Source organism: Oryctolagus cuniculus, chromosome 19 (assembly GCF_964237555.1).
Source record: "Oryctolagus cuniculus chromosome 19, mOryCun1.1, whole genome shotgun sequence".
Lineage (NCBI taxonomy): Eukaryota > Metazoa > Chordata > Mammalia > Lagomorpha > Leporidae > Oryctolagus > Oryctolagus cuniculus.
In genome coordinates this window covers 22,898,528-22,920,346 of record NC_091450.1, presented here as the reverse complement: position 1 = coordinate 22,920,346, position 21,819 = coordinate 22,898,528, and the positions used below count along the sequence as shown (strand labels likewise).

The 21,819-nt window shown below is 38.1% G+C and overlaps 1 protein-coding gene, 1 long non-coding RNA gene and 1 pseudogene across 14 annotated transcripts in view; 2 read left to right on the top strand and 1 right to left on the bottom strand.

Annotated features, from left to right (window-relative positions):
• MRTFB (myocardin related transcription factor B) overlaps positions 1-21,819 on the top strand; it is a 290,368-nt gene that overhangs the window by 165,295 nt on the left and 103,254 nt on the right. For 11 of the 13 annotated variants that reach the window (XM_070064809.1, XM_070064810.1, XM_070064815.1 and 8 more), the window contains one exon: positions 9,950-10,165. In XM_070064809.1, coding sequence (XP_069920910.1) covers positions 10,012-10,165 — 154 coding nt within the window. In that variant the 5' untranslated portion in view covers positions 9,950-10,011. Of the gene's footprint in view, positions 1-9,949; positions 10,166-15,995; positions 16,059-21,819 lie in introns of those variants that run through there. The other 2 variants (XM_070064817.1, XM_070064807.1) reach the window with 1 other exon arrangement.
• On the top strand, positions 1,990-2,624 carry LOC138847100 (transcription elongation factor SPT4-like; annotated as a pseudogene).
• Positions 9,917-18,312, bottom strand: LOC138847101 (uncharacterized). The gene is made up of 2 exons (XR_011384703.1): positions 18,143-18,312; positions 9,917-10,710 (listed from the first exon to the last, which is right to left on the bottom strand). It is a non-coding gene; the product is annotated as an uncharacterized lncRNA (long non-coding RNA).

Sequence of the window (21,819 nt, the reverse complement as noted above, 5' to 3'; positions counted from 1 at the left end):
ATGAACCAGCGGATAGAAGACCACTCTCTCTGTCTCTCCCTCTCTCAGTAATTCTGCCTCTCAAATAAATAAATCTTTAAAAAGTGAAGTAAGTTATATTGATCTCTTGTATCAGGAATAAAGAGTTGGAGAATAAAGACTTGCCTATTTTAAGTTGTCCTTTCTCTTTTTCTCTCTTCGTTCCATTTCTTCTTCCATCCCTGCCTGAGAGAACTTAGGAGTAAATATGTTGTTTTGTCTGTTAAACAAAATATTTGTTTGATCTGTTTCCAAATGTTTACTTCTTAGTATTTAAATCAAATGCTAATTATAATTTAACAAAATTAGAGTTTGTTTTTAACACAGTATTTGCTAATTTTGGAAACCAGCCCAGCTTCAAATTAATTCTCTAATCAGTTATTATTCTCTGAGAATCACTTATTATTTTAAAATACTTGGAAAATACAGTTGTTGAAACTAAAAAGGCTTGGGTATTGGCCCTTTTACTAGGAGAACCAATACCACGTTCTAATTCTTTTTTAAATTGATACATAAATTGTACGTATTCTGGGGTTACCATCTGGTGTTTTGATGTGATAGTGCATGTGTACATTGAGTAATGTTCAAGTCAGGATAAGCATTTCTGTCTCCTCAAACATTCCTTTGCACTTTAATTTGTTTTCTTTTATATGGTAATTTAAATACCACATGTTTTAAGCTTTTGCTAATTCAAATTGTTATTTATAGATGAATAATAATATTTCACAAACACTGTTTACTTAAGGATTAGGTACAGTGTTTATTAAAGAATGCACCATTTTTGGAAGGTACTAAGTATGCAGTTTATTCTGTGTTGTTATGTTCATATAAAACCTATTCATTTGTGGGGCTGACTTTGTGGTGTAGCTGTCTGGCATGCTGGTTGGAGTGCCAGTTCAAGTCCCAACTGTTCTGCTTTGGATGACGCTCCCTGCCAATGTGTCTGGGAAGGCAATGGAAGAGGGCCCACATACATGGGCCCCTGCCACGTATGTGGGAAGCCCGGATGGAGTTCCAGGCTCCTGGCTTTGGCCTACCCTAGAAGTGGCTATTCATTCATTCAGTAAACAAGTAAAAACTCACATTGGCATTCTTAGAACCGTAAGAGTCACTTCCAGGGTGACAAGGGTTGTGATACAACAATTTGCCTGTATAATATATTGTCAGTATTTGATATATTTATACTACATTTTTGCCATATACTTAATAGCTACACATAAGAATACAAATGAAAACCCTGCTACAAGTTGTTTATTTAAAAGATTTGGAAAAAAAAAAAAAAAGAGTTGTAACCTAGGGTCAGAAAGATGTCCTCCATATGTGTAGTACGTTTACAGCTATAGATTTCATTTTCTTTTCCTTTGGAGTTTAATTACAGTCACACTTTGAACTTTTTTGCTAAAATGGAGTGGTGAAAGGAGAGTGTTTCATCTGCAGCAAAGCTCCCACACCGACTGCCTGTCTGGAAAGGGCGTGTCCTTGAGAACAAGGTTTGATGGATCCATCATTTGAACCCCAGTGCCCCCACAGTGCCTAATAGTGTGGACCCTCAGTATGTGTTTTAAAGACTTGCATAAGTGGGTCTTTTACAACTTAGCTTCCTATTCTCCATCTGCTTCTGTCCCCTATATCTGTCTCTTCTAATTATTTTCTCCAACCCCTTTGCATAGGTCTTGTCTTATTGCAGTACATTGGTGTATTAGTGTGGAAGGAGTTTGGGTCCTGAAGTTGAAGATCTAGCTTTGATGCTAGTCTCTACAGTTTGCTTGATCTTTCCAAACTTGATTTTTTCATCTATAATGGGAATAATGAGGACTGGCATTGTGGCGTACCTGGTTAAGCCGTTGCCTGCAGTGCTTGCATCCCATATGGGAGCCAGTTCAAGTCCCGACTGCTCCACTTCCAACCCAGCTCTCTGCTATGGCCTGGGAAAGCAGTGGAAGATGGCCCCAGTGCTTGGGCCCCTGCACCCACATGGGAGACCTGGAAGAAGCTCCTGGCTTTAGCCTGACACAGCCCCTGCCATTGCAGCCATCTGTCTCTCCTCTTTAACTCTGTAACTCTGACTTTCAAATTAATCAATCTTTAAAAAAAAAAAAATGGGCCCATCGGAAAAGATGGTGCCGGAGACCACACGGAAGGACCTGTGGCGCCTGCTTGCTTGTTTGCTGTGTTCACTGCACAAGACTAGCCAGTTTGAATAGGGCAGTTGTGACAGTTGTGACGCATACCTACAGATGAAGGGTAACAGATGGTCTGTGACTGTACCAGCTCTTCCTGTGGTGGAACCACTGCCATGATGAATCTGGGATGGCTGGGTCTCCAAGTGGCAGCAAGTCAGTAACTTTTTAAACCATGTGTGTATGCAGTATCGGTCACTGGTTGCCTGTCCCAAGGAATCGTGTGGTCGCTGAAAAAGAAAGGAGTGGCCTACAAATCCAGAGACATAGCCATAATGACTTAGGCAAGATGCAGGGAAGCCAGCACCTTTGCTCTCCACCTCCTGTCTCTGCTCATTTTCTGTTGTGGAAGTAAATGGGCAGAACTTCAAATATTCCCACTGTCTGACTCTGAGACTCAGCAGGCTCTTGAATGAACAGTGCATCACGTCCCTGGGCCCTTTCACTGTATTTGGACCACTGCTGGGGGTGGGAGGGGTTTGGATTGCTAGAACAACGGAGACTGAATGGAGGCAAGAGTAAGATGCTGGTTTTCCTACCCAAGACCAGGACTGTGGGTCAAATGCCAATAAACAAACCCCTAGAAATTTAAAAGGCAGGGGGCAGAATAATGATACCCACAGAGAGGCCATCAAGGCAAAATGAGTGAAAGCATAGAATTCTAAACTTAGTGCCAACCTGAGTAAAAATGCACTAAATAGTCTTATCTTTTCAGTTGTAATTGCCATTTTTCAAATTAAAATACTGGATCCCAACGCCAACATAATTATTTGCTTCTGACCTCTCTTACTACTCATTGAGCAAATGATCTGTCCTGTCTATAAGATCTGGGGTCCACCCCAAACAATTAACGAAGTGTGGGGAAAGAGTTGAGAAGCACTTGTACTAGACATTGGTTCTAAGATAGCTTTCAACTGAAATACTCCTTTGTTCTAATGTAAGAGCATTCAGTTTATCAAACCAGGAATTAAACTGGGGGACTGGAAACACTATTCATGATAAAGAATTTATGAAAATTTTGTATCCTGATAGTGAAATAATATTTGTATAGAGACATGTAACTTTTTTTTTTTTTTTTTTTTTGACAGGCAGAGTGGACAGTGAGAGAGAGAGAGAAAGGTCTTCCTTTTGCCGTTGGTTCACCCTCCAATGGCCGCCGCGGCCGGCGCGCTGCGGCCGGCGCACCGCGCTGATCCGATGGCAGGAGCCAGGAGCCAGGTGCTTTTCCTGGTCTCCCATGGGGTGCAGGGCCCAAGCACCTGGGCCATCCTCCACTGCACTCCCTGGCCACAGCAGAGGGCTGGCCTGGAAGAGGGGCAACTGGGACAGAATCCGCGCCCCGACCGGGACTAGAGCCCGGTGTACCGGCGCCGCTAGGCGGAGGATTAGCCTAGTGAGCCGCGGCGCCGGCCGAGACATGTAACTTTTAAAAAAATATTTATTTTATTTGAAAGGCAGACATAGAGAAATAGAGAGAGAGAGAGATCTTCCATCCACTAATTCATTCCCCAAATGGCTGCAGCGGCCAGAGCTGGGCTGATGAATCCAGTAGCCAGGAGCTTCTCCCGGGTCTCCCGCATGTGTGCATGTCTTCTGCTGTTTTCCCAGGTTGCATAATCAGGGAGCTGGATCGGAAGTGGAGCAGCTGGGACCTGCCCCATATGGGATGCTGGCACTTCAGACGGAGGCTTAACCTTCTGCACCACAGCACTGCCCTGAGACATATAACTTAAGAACTGCTAATGTTTGGTTCTGCACTGATTGTTAAGGCCGAGCATAGTCAGACTGGACGAAGTAGTCCTTGATGCCATTATTTTTTCCCTTGTAACACAATTGGGAGATGAATTTTATTCATGGAAACGTTTAGGCAGATTTGATAATGAACTACTGATACCCATAGAAAACCTCATATAGAAGAGAATAATGCAGAACTAACAGTATATAATTTAAAAAATACCTTCATACATACTCACACAGTTGATGTGATTTTTGTTCTTATAAATTTGAACTTTAATATCATGTATTGATAAATTGCCCCCAGAAGCTTTGGGTGAAGAACAGGTGAAATAATAACCTAGAGTTGATATCATTTATCTACCTAATCAAATAACACTAAGGTATAGTTTTTGAAAGTGCTTTTGATTCAAAGTTTTCAATTCATTTGATTGTGGGACTTTATTGTAAACACTTTTTTTTTAACATAGGGAATTAGTTTGTGTGGTAAACTTTGACTTTCTTGATTAACTCTGCTCTTTTACCTTGCTTGAATTTAGAAATTTATTTTTCTGCCAGGTATTTTCCAAATGTTGTAATTCATGGGCTCTTGAAACAGCAAGGACAACAGTTTGGCTGGGTACAACATTTTTTGATGGGTATATTTGGAAAAGCTACCTATTTTCATTTGGCTGATGTTAAACTTCTGAAGACCGATGTTGATAACCTTTGTACTCGTTCATTATTTAGCATTTCTAGTGTTTAACAGTGATCATATGCCATAGCATTTACTAGTATTTTGTGTAACTTAGTTACCTGAACAACAAGGTACAATGGAAAGAGAGTTAGCTTTGGACTTCAAGTCAGTTCAAGCCAAATGCTAGCCATGTTTTAGGACCACGTTAGCCCAGTAGCTCAGCATCTTTTTAAAACCAGGATCTTTATTCTTGGTGTTATCTTGCCTCTATTCAGAAAAGCAGGAATGAGTAAGTGAATGGAAGAAGAAGTTAAACTGCAATGCCCCTTGATTTTTTTTTTCTGTATTTTTTTTGTCTATCTCTTGTCATAGTAAATGTGAAATAGTTTGCGTTCACAAAGCAGAAGCCATATATCAGATTGATTTTACTAGTATCGACTGCTTTTACTTAATGCTGAAAAAAAAAAGGATGTATTTGTTTCATTTTGGAATATAATATTGAGATTTGTAATAACTCCCTATTCATTCATTCAGTCAGTTCTAGACAAATTGTTCTTTCACAGTTTGTCCAATTAAAGCTTGTTTTACATTCATATCTAGATTATGACCCAATTAAAGACCGTGTTCTAATTTCTTTAACATCTCAATTATTGACTTCTTGACAGAGTGTTTTTCGTATTTGGTGGTGGATTTCATTTTCAAAAGAAAAATTTTAAGTAGTTAAGTAGACTTTAAGATGACAGCTTGTAAAATTCCAGAATAGGTAGAGTCTATATTCCATCAAGAATATTCATGAATTTTAAGTTAAAGGTTTTTTTAAACCATGTTTTTTCCCTTTGCTACACTTTTGTAAAAAATTACTTAGCTTATAATTTTCTTAATTTGGAAGGATGTGTGGGAGTTTAAGGTGAGTGTAATGTCAAAGCATAATAGATTGAAAAAAATTCTTATGTGAAGAAAAGGTAGTACTGCATGAAAATATTTTAAAATCTACGCCTAAAAGATCTTCCAAGTCATTAGCACTAATGTTCAGAGTTTGTACATCTTGCCATTATAAAGGCGTTATAGTGCTTGTATCTTAGATTTAATGTGGTGTGAACAGATTTTATTTTGTATGAATAATTTAAAATGGAAATTCAGTTTTGAGAAAATCTGGGAGTCATGTTTTAATGTTTCTTAGGGAAATAAGTAATTTTACATAAAAATTCACTAACCTAACACATCTTTTTGAAATCTACTTTGTTTATATTAATATAGTCATTACAGCTTTCTTAGACTTCCTATCTTCTTATCCACTTACTTTTACCTTATTTGTATCCACAAATGTACAATATGGCACTTCAAAAGCATTTTTTTAGAGTTTTTTTTTTTTCAACCCACTCTTGATCTCTGTCTTTTAATTAGAATTTTTAATCCACTTACATTTAATGTAATTACTAGGACTGGATTTAGTGCTACAATCTTGTGTTTCTTTCTTTTGTTTGTTTCTAAATTCTTCCCTTTTTGGTGTGCCATTTTAGTTTCTCTATTGGCATTTTAGTTAAAACTCTGTATTTTTAGTGATTGTTTTAAAAAGAATTAGAGTATACAACCCTAACTTCTCAGTCCACTTAAAATTAGACTATTTGCTTGCAATGGATAGAAATGTAAAAGAATTGACTATATTACCTTTCTCTTATTCTTTATGTCATATTTGTCATATATAAAGGAGACTTCAAACATTTCTTCGAAAATGGAATTTTTGAAAAATCATATTTAAGGCCGGTGCCGTGGCTCAATAGGCTAATCCTCTGCCTGCAGCGCCGGGCACACTGGGTTCTGGTCCCGATCGGGGTGCCGGATTATGTCCCAGTTGCTCCTCTTCCAGTCCAGCTCTCTGCTGTGGCCCGGGAGTGCAGTGAGATATGGCCCAAGTCCTTGGGCCCTGCACCCGCATAGGAGACCAGGAGAAGCACCTGGTTCCTGGCTTCGGATCAGCGCAGTGCGCTGGTCACAGCACGCCGGCCGTAGCGGCCACGGGGCGGTGAACCAGCGGCTAAGGAAGACCTTCCTCTCTGTCTCTCTCTCTCACTGTCCACTCTGCCTGTCAAAAAAATCATATTTAAGTATGAAACTTTGTATAATCCATGCATAGTTTTATTCATAGTACATATTTTCCATGAGCTTTTTGAAGACCTCTGTATCACTTCTATATTATAAGCCGCACAATAAGATGTAAAATTTTTACTTTCATTGGTAACATTATAGAAACTAAGAAAAAAACTAACCTTTAGTATTTATTTGCATATTTACCAGTTATTATGCTTTTCATTCCTAAAAATCCAAGTTTCCTTCTAGTATCACTTCTCTTTAGCCTGAATAAATTCTTTGAGCATTTCTTGTAGTTTCTTCTAGTGAAAATTTTGCCTTTGTTATCAAAAGGCGTTTTCATTGAATTTGGAATTCTGATTCATGAGAAACTCTGGAGTCTATTAGGTAAACGGCTGAACTAATTTTTGCATTCTCTGTGTTTCATGTGGTGAGCAGTCCTTAAAATTTCAGTGCAGTCCTTTTTACCTGAGGTAAGCTGCATGGAATCCGTCTGGCACATGCATCATTCAAGGATCACCAGTGACTTGGGGCACAGCTTATATACAGTATTTAAGCTCATGCATTTTTGGGAACTAAATAGGCCGTCAAGAAATAGATGCACATATCCATGGCTGCTGGACTTTCAACAAAGGTGCTACAACAACAGAAACATCCATAAAAAAAGAAAATTGAAAAATTATACCTTATCAAATTAAAGATGTGCTGTGCACAAACCCTATTAAGAGTGTAAAAAGATAAGACATAGACCAGGAGAAACAAAAATGACTTAATATTCACAGATCACATATCTGATAAGTCATTTTTGTTTAGAATATATAAACAATTATTAAAAGTTAACGTTGGAGTTTGTGAACTGAAGAGGCTCCCATAGCCTTGGCAGCTCATGACAAGAGCCTCAGGTGATCACTGACATCAAAAATAAAAGTGTCAACTGTTAAATCAACAACAGGAGTCACTGTGCACTTGCTCCCCATGTAGGTCCTCTGTCCTTAATGTGTTGTACTATGAGAATTAACGGTAAAACTAGTCTTCAAACAATACTTTATACTTTGTGTATCTGTGTGAGAGCAAACTGTTGAAATCTTTACTTAGTATAGAGTTGGTCTTCTGTATATAAAGATAATTAAAAATGGATCTTGGCCGGCGCCGTGGCTCAATAGGCTAATCCTCCACCTAGTGGCGCCGGGACACTGGGTTCTAGTCCCGGTCGGGGCGCCGGATTCTGTCCCAGTTACCCCTCTTCCAGGCCAGCTCTTTGCTGTGGCCTGGGAAGGCAGTGGAGGATGGCCCAAGTGCTTGGGCCCTGCACCCCATGGGAGACCAGGAGAAGCACCTGGCTCCTGGCTTTGGATCAGCGTGGTGCGCCGGCCACAGCACGCCAGCCGCGGTGGCCATTGGAGGGTGAACCAACGGCAAAAGGAAGACCTTTCTCTCTGTCTCTTTCTCTCACTATCCACTCTGCCTGTCAAAAAAAAAAAAAAAAATGAATCTTAAGAATGAGATGGGACAGGGAGTAGGAGATGGGATGGTTTGCGGGTGGAAAGGTGGTTATTGGGGGAAGAACTGCTATAATCCAAAAGTTGTACTTTTGAAATTTACATTTACTAAAAAGAGTTTTCTATTAAAAAAAACTATTAAAACTACATAATAAAGAAATAAACCACCTAATTTTAGGAATGAGCAAAAGATTTGATTGGATACTTAGCCAAAAAAGATGGAGAGATGGCAAATAAACACACTAAAGATGTGCAGCATTGTGAGTCATTAAGGAAAGGCACATGAAAGCCAGGGGAGATTCAGAGCCTGGGTACTGACTCACTTCCAGACAGTGTACACCCTCAGAGGCAGCGAGAGATGACTCAAGGTCTTTGGACCCCAGCCACCCACATGAGAGACCTGGATTGAGTTCCCGGTCCCTAGTTTTGGCCTGGCCCAGCCCCAGCTGTTCCAAGTATTTGGGAAGTGAACCAGCAGATGGAAGATATTTGTCTATATCTGGTTTTCTCTCTGACACTCCACCTTTCAAATACATTTTTAAAAATTTTAAATATTTTTAAAAGCAATATGAGATACCACTACATGCCCATTAAAATGACTGAAATGAAAAAGATCAGCCGTATGCAGTATTGGTAAGAATGTGGAACAATTGGAATCCTCAGACTCTGATGGTACAAATGCCAAATGGTATAAGTGCTTCAGAAAAAGTTTGACACTTTCCTAAAATTTTAAAATACAGCTGCCATGTAATTCAGCCATTCTACTCTTTGGTATTTACACAAGAGAAATAAAGGCTTGTATCTAAATAAATACTTGTAGTGTTCATAGTATCTTTATTTGTAATAGTCCAAAACTGAGAACCACCCACAAGTCTGCCAGGAGACAAGTAGCTGAGTTAACTGGGATGTGGATTGCCACTACGAAAGCAGGCAGCGTCTGATCGTGTGTACAGTGCCACCTAGCACAGTCACAGCGCTCTTGCCGCCTGTTGTGGAGTCCCTAAGCCAGTGTCACATATACATACTTAAGGGTTTTTCATGTGTCTTTGATACTTATTTTACTGATTTCTGAATTAGAATGGGCCAGGTTATATGCTGTAGTAACAAACCCAAATCTCAGTGACTTTAAATGGTTTCTCTGTCATGAGCTACAAAGAGAAATGCCTTATTATGAAAAAGCAAGGTATGGATTGCAAATACTTTTTGCACCAAAGGGAACTTAGCTGTTAATCCCATTGTCCACAAACTTTTTGATGTTTCCATTGGTGTCTACATGAGTTAGCTCAAAGTGCTGTTTCTTGTTCTCACTTTGAGTCTCAGGCTTCTGGAAGCACTCTTATCTGTAACATTGCCCATTGCTGTGAATGCTGATTTAATTGCTTTATACGTAGGAGTTCAGATGGATTTTCAAGCCAGACTGCTCCTTTGTTTTCATCAGTGTTAGTTGACTTTCTTGTCATTTTAGCATGCATTAAGAACAAGTAATGATATCAATACCTATAACTTTAATTGTAGTATAAAAATTATGCAAAATATCTTTGAATTTTGATTTACCTTTTAAGGGCTTTTTGAGATGGGAAGTATATTATACCTCTTTGTTGGACAGGAACCTGGATTCAGGAGAATGCCAATGAATTGGTAATGGCCACACAGCAGTAAAAGTGGTCTACAACCCAAGATTCTCATTTGGATAGTTCTGTGCAAATTAAAGAAAATAAGCGTACTGTCTACTTATACGTTCTTTATTTTGGCAGTCTCTTCAACAGGCCACATTCAAGAGGTGACTTGACTCCCTTTTGCCGGTGGCTGGAGCACAATGGATCACGCAGGGGCCATAGACACCGAGGATGAACTGGGACCGTTAGCCCATCTTGCTCCAAGTCCTCAGAGCGAGGCCGTGGCTCATGAATTCCAGGAGCTCTCCTTGCAGTCCAGTCAGCACCTACCCCCTCTAAATGAAAGGAAGAATGGTGAGTTCTTGAGCATGTGCACTGTAGATGTATCGTCTGTTGAGCCCTACCTAGTCCTCTTGGTAGTGAGTTTTTTGTCCATTACATTCAGCAAGCAGGTTGTTTGTCCCAGAGAAGGCCCGCATAGAGGTGTACTGAACGGTTTTAAGGGACAGGCAGAACTGCATTTTCTGTCTGGATGTATCAGTATTTCCCTAAGCAGTGTCTTTGGTAGTAAATGACCTTTGGAAGTCAGCTTTGGATTTAACCGTCTTAGCACAGCAGATTCCCTGCTGCGAAAGTGTTGGGACGCGACTTCCCATCCTGCTACCACGGAAGTAGCCTGTGGGTAGAGTGTGTTCTCCCTCCGGCCCCATCTCCAGTGTGGTACATCAGTGAACGTTAAGAGGCAAGACCTTCTTATCTGAGTATTGCTTAGATTAATGGGTATAACGACCAGATTCTCAGTCTTGGGCTAGTTTATCCTTGTTTGCAAAGTGAGTATTTTCTGTTCTTTCTTATTTGTTCAGCATATTTTCATTGATCACAGAGGCAGCCCAGAGTTTCTGGAAAACACAAGATTGTCAGTTTTTAACATAAATGGAGAGAAATGATAGACACTTATTTTTAATACTTAAAAAGCAAATACAATATAATGTTAAAATTTAAAAACACTTGAAACACACATAATTAAAAGGTAGATTTAAGATTTTCAACTGGATTTACTATCCACTATTCTCATGAATCTTGTATTTGCAAATATATTTTTTTAATTTCCATTTTGAAAAGCCAGAAAGAAATCAAACTCTTCACAGAACACGTCTATGTGCCTTGCTAGTGACTCTCTGGATTCTGAGTGTTTCTCACTCCTTCTCATTATTGATCTGCTCTTACTAAGGAAAACACGTGAAACACATACATACTTCTGTTTTTTAGTTCATGTCTTTGACATTTGTTCTTCCTTCAGGTGACATATGTTTGACCTTGTATCTGAATCTTGTTGCGGGCATAAGCCCTGACTGTTCAGATTGGTTTAAAGCAGCATCTTAGCTGGTGCTGTCCATGCCTCCCAGACCCTGTGGCTGACCAGTGATGGCCTGCAGGTCTTCCATCCTTGAGGAGCCTGGCTTAACCATAGACAAAGGCTGAGAGTACAGCCACACTTACTGAAACATGACTAAATGTGTTCACAGTTTACACAGGATACCTGCACCCCTCTAAAATCCAAATAATTACCTTGAAAGAAAATAAGATGTGAGCAGGTGTAACAGCAGAATACACAGCTGCTCACAAAAATGGCCATCTGCAGCAGGGGAAGGAAGTTGTGTGGGAGAGTTTATACTTTCCAGCCGTCTGCTCCTCCTGCTCCAGCTCACCACATTCTCGTGTAAAGCTTCACAGCTAAGCCTGAACACGGGGTAGTCCCCCCTTAGAAACTTTCAGAGAGGTAATAAAATGACAACAGTGTAAGCTCATTAGTTACATTTTATAAGCAGTGCAGTACTGTAGAAGAGTTGCTTTTTTTAAAAAAAGATTTATTTCTTTATTTGAAAGTCAAAATGATAGAGAAAGAGTTCTTCCATCCACTGGTTCACAACAAATGGTCTGAACCAGGCTGAAGCCAGAAGCCTGGAATTCCGTGCAGGTCTGCCACTTGAGTTGTGGGGTGCCCAAGTAATTGGACCATTTCCTACTGCATTCCTGGGCACATTAGCAGGAAGCTGGATTGGAAGCAGAGCAGCCAGAACTTGAAATGGCACTCTACTGTGGGATGCTGGCATTGCAAGTGACAGCCTGTACCACATCCACTGTACCACAATGCCAGCACCAGAGAGATTGCTTTAATCTCTCATAGTTTATAAAAGCATTCCACTCAAACTCTACACCTGAATCTTTGTAGTCAGTGTTTTTATCACCAATAGAATCCCATGCATCATCCATCTAGTTTTAATTTGTAGATCATATCTTCATTTCTCTTTTGTTTGGGTTAAAACAGTTTTTAATGCCTGCTTTATCTGACTTTGATAATTTTGTCTCACTCATAAGTACCTTTCACAAAACTGTGAGACTTTTATTTAAAAAGTTGTTTTACAGTTACATAATCATAATTTCTACAACATGCTCATGTTTAACCTGGCATTGGTTTAACATTCGTGGGGTTAGTTCAGTGTAGCTCATTTTGTTGGTAGCTAATACATATACATGGTTTAAAATACTACAGATACATAGTGAAAAGCAGATCACCCTCACGGTTTTGTCCATTGCCTGCTATATTACTTTCTCAGAATCAACAATTGTTATTATTATGATTTTTTAGAAAATAATATTTGACTATTTTTAAAAAGCAGTTTTTAAAATGCTTTTTTGTAACATTATCTAGCACTTTCAGTTTTAAGGTTATAACCTTGCAAGAATTACTGTATTTTTTTCTTCTCATTCTCTAAGATATTTTTATAAACTTAAAGCTAGCCATGAATTTGTTGGTTTTTAAGCCAGTATGTTTTCCCCCAAGAGTCCTTTTTGTGTTAAATATTAAGTAAATAAACGAGCATCTGATAATATGAGATATTGTAAAAGGACTTAAATATGAGATAATCCCCTCTTTGGAAGTTAGAAGTCTTCCCTTAAATATGGGCATATGCTCTAATTTCACAATCGTGTTGTATTAGCCTAATTTGTATGTACAAGCCAAGGTATAAAAGAAGTCTTTGAATGAAATCTAGATATTGGGGAAGATGTTGATCAAAGGATATAATATTTCAGTTAGGAGGATTCAGTTCAAGAGATCTGTTTATAACATGATGACTTACAGCTAATAGCAATGTATTGTATTGAAAATCGCTAACAGAATAAATTTTAAGAGTTCTACCACAAAAAAATGTGTGTAAATTGAAACATGTTAATTAACTCAATATATATATATTTCAGAGAATATACATATTTTAAAACAACATGTTGATTTAAAAAAACAAATATGTTAAATAAAAACATGAAATTTGGGTTTTTGACAGTTACGTGAGCACAGTATATGCACATCATGTAATTTATGGATCAAAGGACTATAACTTCCTCACTTCAGTTTTTTAATGAATATTCATTTTTTGGGCTCTTCTTGGGTCCATGTTTCAATCATATCATTCAAAATGATCAATACATAGTACTTTTTGGATACTGATATTTCAGTTCAGATTTTTTTGGGGGTCATTGTACTTTATTATTCCTGAGCATTTGAATTTCACTAGTTAGAGCTATTTTGTAGAGGAAGTGGAAATATTTCAGTTTGGGATTAGTGTGTAGAAAGATCATCTTATTTAGTAGTTTATAAATAAACTTTACAGGGAAAATGAAGTTGACATTTAAGTAATGATTCCAGGAACTTCCCTTATTTTTAATTAATATTTATGTTGGTAGTCATAGTAGTGTGGCAAGATAGTCCCACTACTGGAGTAAATACAGAAGATGTTTAGTAAAGGCAAACTGGGGTTTTCCTGTATCCCTGAATGTGGCCAAACAGTTCTCAAATGGAACACGAAGGCAGCCCTGTAGGCAGCAGGCGTTTCCCAGCCACTGAGCCCGTCACAAGCAGATAGACAGACACAAGCCACGGCCTTTCCTAAAGCAAGCACAGATGGAGCAGAGATGCTGGCCTTGCCTTTTTTTTTTTTTTTTTTTACAAGTATTAGATCGGTCTTCATGTTTCACTATTAACTCCCTTCAAACGGTCAAACGGTCAGCATTGGGAGTCTTGGGGAAATCTGTCAAAAGTACTAGACAGGAAAAGCTCAGGTGCTTCCCCAAAGTAGGGAAAGGCAAGATTGGTGGAAACACCACCTTAGGCCTCAGTAATGAGTAGGGTTCTGCTTTTCTTATGTTAAACTTCGGTATTACCAGTTGCTATAGCTGTTATGGTTTGGAGCTTTTGGTCCCGTCTAGAATTTTTTTTTCCTAATTCTATCCATTAAACTTACTAAACACTGAACAGTTTTAAACAATCTCGTTCTGTTCCTGAATAATCACTTATTAGAGAGAAAATAATTTATTCAACTTGGTTGTACACAAGATGGCTCTTTGCTTTGTTTCAATACATGTATTAATATATTTACAGTCAAATGAACTTTGTCTAGTCATGGAACCCAGCCAAAGAAAACCGCTTGCCTTGCACCATAGAAAATGAATGGCATATGTTCATAGCTACTCCTTTCTGTGGGTTTTAATTTGAAAACATCTCCTCGTTCCTCATTAACCTGTTAGGTTTACTTTCAGTTCAGGTGTGTGTAAATGCACAAAGGTGGTAAGCGTTTGTCTTTGGCAAACTGTATTCCTTAGGCTGTACATAAATGGGCATGGCTGAACGGAGATTGTTGAGAGAAAATTTCTGTTTTTCTCTGGAGCTAACTACTAGACAGAAAATTCTCATAATGTCATAAATGGGAAAGAACTAAATACGTGCTGAACAGCCAAGAGAGACCAATGGGATTCTTGCTTTTCCCTTCTATAACTGGAGATGATAGAAATGGAAGATTTCCTGCAAATTTCTCTTGTCACTGGCTTTGCTATCAACATAGTTAGAATCTCGAGGACACTAATACACATTCTGATACATTTAAATAATTTCTTTTCCTGTTTCCATAAGTTAGACTATGTAGACTAAAAAGAAAAGCAAACTTGATTGTGATTTTTCTTAGTCAAATTTTAAATGTTTTTAAAAATTGAGCTTTAGGACTCAATACTAAACAGAATCATAAAGCTTAAAAAGCAAGGTGTTATCCTGCTGAGAACGCAGATGAAATTCTGTATTGATTGTGGCAGCTCTTAACCCTTCTTTTTTTTTTTTTTTGTGACAATGAAAAATAAGCCTTGTAAGTACCTTAACGGTTAGGTACTTTGTTTCCTAAAGGCCTTTATAAAGTCTCCTGTTAAATAGCATATTTTGTTCCACAATGTAAATAAGTACCTGTAACCCCACCCACTGCCTCTTTCTACCCTAGGGTTCTCATGTAGATCATTTTGTTGTTACTGAGAATTTAGTTTGCTGCAGCCTATGACTGAACACACCTGAGTGGGGTGTGTGGATGTGAAGGGATGGAGGAAAGGGGCTGTGTGTGTGAACTGATATTTTCCCACTTGTAGCTCACAGTGAATTCCATCTGCTGACAGCATCAGCACAGAAATGAGCCTGCTTTAGTTCCCCTTGAGGGGGTGAGTGGAGTTCACCCTTTCACAAGGGCATCCACAGGACCAGAATCCCAAATATAACACCCCCTGACGCGTCATTTTCAGCAGATAGTCCAGCCTTGAAATTGTGTCTTCTTGTAGAAGTGCCCTTGGGGTATATCAGATAACATTTATTAAAAATAAGACTTAAAACATGATAGTAATTAGTAGTTTAAGCCAGCGATGAAATCACATCATCTTAAATGTACAAAGATATTTGCTTCGAGTTTTTATAAGATTTTTCTAGTTTCTAGAGTCTTAGAAGCACATTATTTCTTCCATAGCTTATTTGAGATAATTTTCATAAAACTGAAGTTAAAAAGAGACAGATATTGGATGCCTGTTCTCTTTTATGTCTCAAAGAACCTGATAAGTATCTGGAGTGTACTGGAAAAAGTGACCCAAGATTATTTTCTTCCTGTGTGTAATTTCAGATATCAGTAATAAAGTACTGTTGTCACAGAAAGCAATAAGACAAATGCAGTAGAACAGCAAACATTGAAACTGCCTCTTTGGTTTGTAATGAATAATTACCCAGACTAATTAGCAAATGTTGTACCTGATGTTTGTCTAAGTCCTTGAAATCTGTCCTGTTGGCTCTCCTGCCCTCACCTGCTGCCCTCACTATTATTAACAGGAAGTGTAGTCTTTTGGGAGTCAGGACTCCAGCCTCCTCTGCTGACTCAGTCTGTGAGTGTGGGTAAGTCTAACCAGCTCTCTGTGTCACAGTGTGCCCATCGTAGTCTGCGCATGGTAGCTTCCAGCCCATGAGTCTTTCTCCTGGCTGCCCTTCCTCATTACATCATGTGTTCTTAGATCTCATCACTTTTGCCTTATTGCTTTTCATTGAGCAGCAGACACATAAAGAATGGAAGATAACTTCCATCTCAGTTAACTAATGAAATGTTTGATAGTTAGGAGTTAGTTATGTTGCTGTTTAACACATTCCTCATGGCTGTGTTCTTAAACATAATGCCAGCTCTCTCTCTTAGTCACTTCCCTCATATTTAAAAGGAAAGAGAAATTGACTTAATTTATATTATCCTCAAAAATAATGTATCTAACTTAGAATATGCAGTATATTCATTTTCATGGTTTTTAAGGGTTGGCAGTTATGTGTTAATATTTTTTAGTGACATCAGACTTTGAATTAAAAGGCAATATTTTAGCTTTTTCTAAAATCCAAATTATTCACATTCTTTTATATTGTTTTCACTAAGAAAATGCTAATAATTGAGTATCTGTTTTTGTCAAGAACTTTTTGATATGACCTCTGTGTGTGTTAAAGACATAATGAGAAAAGCAAAATGTCTGATTCACAACTTGCCTCTGGTTCTTGTAGGCTAAGTTTAAAAACTGACCAGTTGTAGGATTGTCAGCACTCTGCAGATTTGAGATTCATAGCTACAAAATAGAAGATCTTCTTTGACAGAAGCCTTTATCAGTTAAGAAGAATGTGGACTGGCGTCTGCTTGAGCAAACCACCGTCATGTTTTATAGAAAAGAGAAGTTTTCCACATCAGAACACTCAGCTCTTCCCAAAATTTTTTTGTTATTTCAAGGCATGAAATCATGATACTTTTTAAAAACTTTTGATTTTTGTTTATTTGAAAGGCAGAGCAACAGAGAGAGAGAGAGAAAGCATACACTTCTAACTGCTGGTTTGCACCACGATTGGCCACAGCAGCCAGGACTTGGCCAAGCCAAAGCTAAGAGTTTGGAACTCCAGAGTACTTTATTCGTATTGTGATTAGTAGAGAGACAGCGATAGAGACAGAAAGATAGAGTTACCGTCTATCTGCTGGTTCACTTGCTAATGTGCACAATGGCCAGGGTTGGACCAGAGCCAAACCTGGAAGCCAGGAGCCAGATAACTGAACCCAGGTGCTCTGTTGTGAGATGTGGGCATCTTAACCACTAGAAGAAATGACTACTGCAAGCAAACATTTATTGAATGATCTTGAGTCTCTTACCTTAAAATAATTCTTAGATGTTAAGCCTCTGGTACAATGTAGGCAGTTCAAAATGTAGTGTACACATAAAATTGCTGGATATAAAGATCTTTATAATTAATTCCCTTGACTATATATACAGAAAATTAATTTAGAAATGACTCTTGCAGAGGAAGAAGATCCTAGTTTAAAAGAATGCTGTGGAGTCAAACTTGGTAGACCTTCTTCTGTTGTACTAGATGTATGACATCATGCAAGCCTACGGGTAGGCTGTTGAGAGGACTAAATGAAATACAGCATTTGGACTAGTGTGTTTGCAAGGCATGCACTACCTACTTGGTCCATGTTTTGGTTACCCTGTTGTGTGTTTGCTGTGAAGGTGCCACAAATGAGGCAGCATACACAGTGGTTAAGAATACCAACTCTGGAGCCATCCTATCTGAGTCTAGATCCTGGCTACACCATTACTAGCTATGTGGATTTGAAAACATTAGTTATTCTCCCTTTCATCTGCGAACTGAGGATCATGCTGGTGGGATCCGATGCTTTGTAGGTTTGCTGTGAGGATTAGATAAGTGAATGCAAGTCAAGTGTATTGAATAATGTGAGCATATAGTTAGCCCCCTCATTATTTGTTATTAGTATGTATCATTTTTTAAACACAGCATTTAATTCATACTAAGTGAAAATAGTTTTTCAGGGTTTTGCCGTGGTGCTTTATAACCTACTGTTTATTTCAGTAGTCCCAATAACTTTTGCTCCCATTTTCCACAAGGATTTCTTTTTAAAGAAGTCAAATTGACATGCAATTTCTTAATGTCTCGTCACATACCGTCATAGCATCTGAAGAGCAGCTTATCTGACGAGTGGCGAGAGGGCAAACACAGTAGGCACGGATTTCCCATGGAGCTCGTTTCTCGTGGGCACTGCCAGTTCCCACAATCCACGCATTCCCTGGGCACCAGTCAGTGTCTGCGAGGAAGGATTTTCAAACACTAAAGCATGTGAAAAGACAAACAGGCCGAAACTCAGAGCTCTCTAGGGACTGTGACCTCCAACACAGACTCCATTCTGACATTTTCACAGGCTACTGGAAGGAATTCCAGCAGGGCCATTCCATCTGGGAAACTCCTAAACAGACCCTCTGTCATCAGGACTGGCTGACAGATTTTTCTCCTTATGTTCTTGTTCTAAAGAGATTAGGAGATGTGGTTGCTGGGACTCAAGGCATTTGATGTAAATTATAAATGCTATACAGAAGACTTTTGGTATTTTGAAGTAATAAAACAGTTATTTGTGATGTGGAAAGAGATTTCTTGTTCTGAGTTGTCATCTAACTTATCCTTTTTGATTCTAGGAAATCTTACGTGGTCACATTGCTAAATTAGTTTTTCTCACTAACCTAATCATTTAATGAAGAAATTTATTAACTTCAGAAATTATCTTTTAAGAAACAAATATATCTTAAAATACATGTTTGTATATAGTTACTTGTTTCACAATCACCTTAGGAATCTGTGAAAACAGCTCTGTTGTTCTAAAAAACTCTGAAATGATGGTGTGATGTTACTGTTCAGATGAGGTTTGAGGTCATGGGGATTTGGGGGCAAGTGCTGTAAATTAATTTATCCTCAAGTTTCAGTTAATCTTAGATGCCCTTAAGTATTTTATTGTGTATTATTATACATTTCTTTTTTCATAAAAAGAATGTAGTGCTAAAAATAAATGGGAAGAGTGGAATCCAAGAGATGAGGAGCTTGGGCCTCTTAAGGAAATGGATAATTAGGACTTGTTAGGGTTGTAGTTGGCTTCAGCTGTAAACAGCCTCATGGTTGTCCCCTCTGAACCCGTGAATGGCAAGTATGAGACTCCAGGGGCGAGCAGCACTCCATGCTGGAAGGGTCAGTCTCCTTAGGGAACTTTGTGTGCTTTGTCTCCTTTTGTACATGTTTCTTTCTGATGAGTTAATGCTTTATATTAATCTACAAGTTTTGACCAGTAAATATGAATTACATACAATCAAAAATTTCTTATGATTTGATGTCTGATTCTGTTATAGGAATGTAATATGTTTTAAATGAGTTTAAAAATGAGAAACAAGCAAGTAAATTGATTTACCAAGCCTCTTAAAACTAGTATTATATATAAATAAAACTCATTTGATCATATTCTAATAGTCTGTCAGAAACCTGGGACATTTTAAGTCTCCTTAGTTTAAAAGGGAAAAAAAAGGCAACAAAATATAAATTGCTTAGTAATTGGTCACAAATGGTTATTGAATGTATTAAAGAATTGTGTGGCTCTTGATTGATGTTTAAAATACAAATAAAATATGCTGAAAAAATATGTGTGTTACTGTTTTACTCAAGCCAAGAATAATAGTAATATTTAAACAATATGCATGAAACTGTTGCTTCTCTAATATATTTTCTGACAGATTTTCTGTATATATTTCTGTTAGTCTCTTCATATTTTTCTAGGAAATAGAATTTGTTTGGATAATGATTTGTTAATGGACTACTGAAATCTCTGGTTGCATTACCATGTTCTTGTTTATTTTGTATGTAGAAAGAGCATAGCTAGTAGGGTGTTTGCTGGGTGCTTTCTGAGCCCGCCACAGAAGCCAAAGGCTTACACCTAATAAAAGTTGAAAATTTTATTTGGATACCTGAACACCTAGTACACTTCAAAAAGTTTGTGGAGACTAGAACCAAAAATGTTTATTTTGCTGCAAAAATACTGAAATCTATGTGCATTTTTTTTCATCATGTGTATTTTCCACAAACTTTTTAAGATCCCTTCATATGTATAAATTTCAAAAATTTTTGCACCGAAGTATTTATCTCTTCTTTCCATTTTCCATGAACTCTGAACCATCCTCATATTATAAATTAGATTTTCCAGATAAAAGAATTTACGTTTATACCAATCAGATCAAGTTAGGGCCAAAAATTAAAATTAAAAGAAATCCAAGAACTTAGTCTTGAATTATGATTATCAGGGTCTAGTGGTTTTAGGAAGTATTTTGGTCTTTTGTCTTTTTTATCTATTACATTTTAACTATATGCTATCATAAGAATGTAGCGATTCCCTCCCCTCCCCTCCCCCCTCCCTGCTTCCCTCCCTTCCTTCCTTCCTTCCTTTTTTTTTCTTTTAGTTTTATAATCAGACTTAACAGTCCACTAAATAAATAAGTAACAAGTAAAAAGTAGAAGGACCATTGTTCTACAGGAATATAGACAAGGGCCAGTTTCACTCAATACTCTTGAAGGTGGAATGTTCTATAATTGTCATTTAGGTCCAGTGGGTTGGTGAAGTTGTGTTTGAGTATTCTATATCCTTAACTGATTTTCTGTATACTTATTGCCACCCAAGTACTTGAAGAGAATTGTTGAAAACAGGTCCTAACTACCATTCTGAATTTGTTTATTTTTCCTTAGTCATTTTAAGTTCTGTTAACTGTGTTCTTGATGAATTGACCTTTTTGCATTATGAAATATCCCTCCATGCTTGGTAGTGATCTTTTTCCTGAAGTCTACTTTGTTGGATATTACTGAAGCTCCTCTAAGTTTCTTATGCTTAGCATTACATGAGATAATTTTTCCTATGCTTTTAACTTAAACCCATGTGTGTCTTTATATTTAAAGTTGGTTATAGGCAGCATACAGCTGGATCTTTCTTTTTTAAATCTAACTGGATAGTCTCTGTCTTTTAATTATAATGTTTAGATCACTTACGTTTAAGGTAATGCTGTGTCTGGTATATTAGCTATTTATTGCTATGTAACAAATTCAAATCCAACAGCTAAACAAAACACATTATCTGTGTTCTCACAGTGTCTGTGGGTCAGGAATTCAGGCCTGACTTAGCTCTCACGAGCCTGCAGTTAGGGTGTCAGCCAGGGCTGGGTTTCCTCTGAAGGTTCCGCTCGGGAAGGATCCACTTCCAAGCTTACTTAATTGCTCTTAACCGGATGGTTTCTTGCTGGCTGTTGGCTGGAGGCCACTCTGCATTCCTTGCCCCCAGTGTGGCAGCTTACTTTCTTAAGGCTGGTAAGAGGGAAGTGTGCTAGCAAAACAGAAGTGATAATCTTCTGTAACACTCCCTCAGCACTGCCCGCCATATTTTGTTGGCCAGAAGCAAATTACTCAAGGGAAGAAGATTACAAGGCCATAAATACCAAAAGGCAGGGATCACTGGGGGCTGAGAGGCTGCCTACCGCAGTTGAGTTTGAATTTACATCTTGCTATAGCTTTGGTTTGTCCAGTCTGTTACACTCACCTTATTTCTCGTTTCTTACCATTTTTAAAGTGAATTTTTAAAAATATTCTGCTTTTGTTTTTACAGTGTCTTATTAGCTGTCCCTCTTATTCATGTGTTCATTGACTTTTTTGTAATGAAGGTCTAATATGCTGCTAATGTCATTTAATAAATTATTTACTGTAGATATTATACTTTTTTCTATGGAAGCTCCATTTCTCTTATATTTTCAAATAATTGTACGGTTAT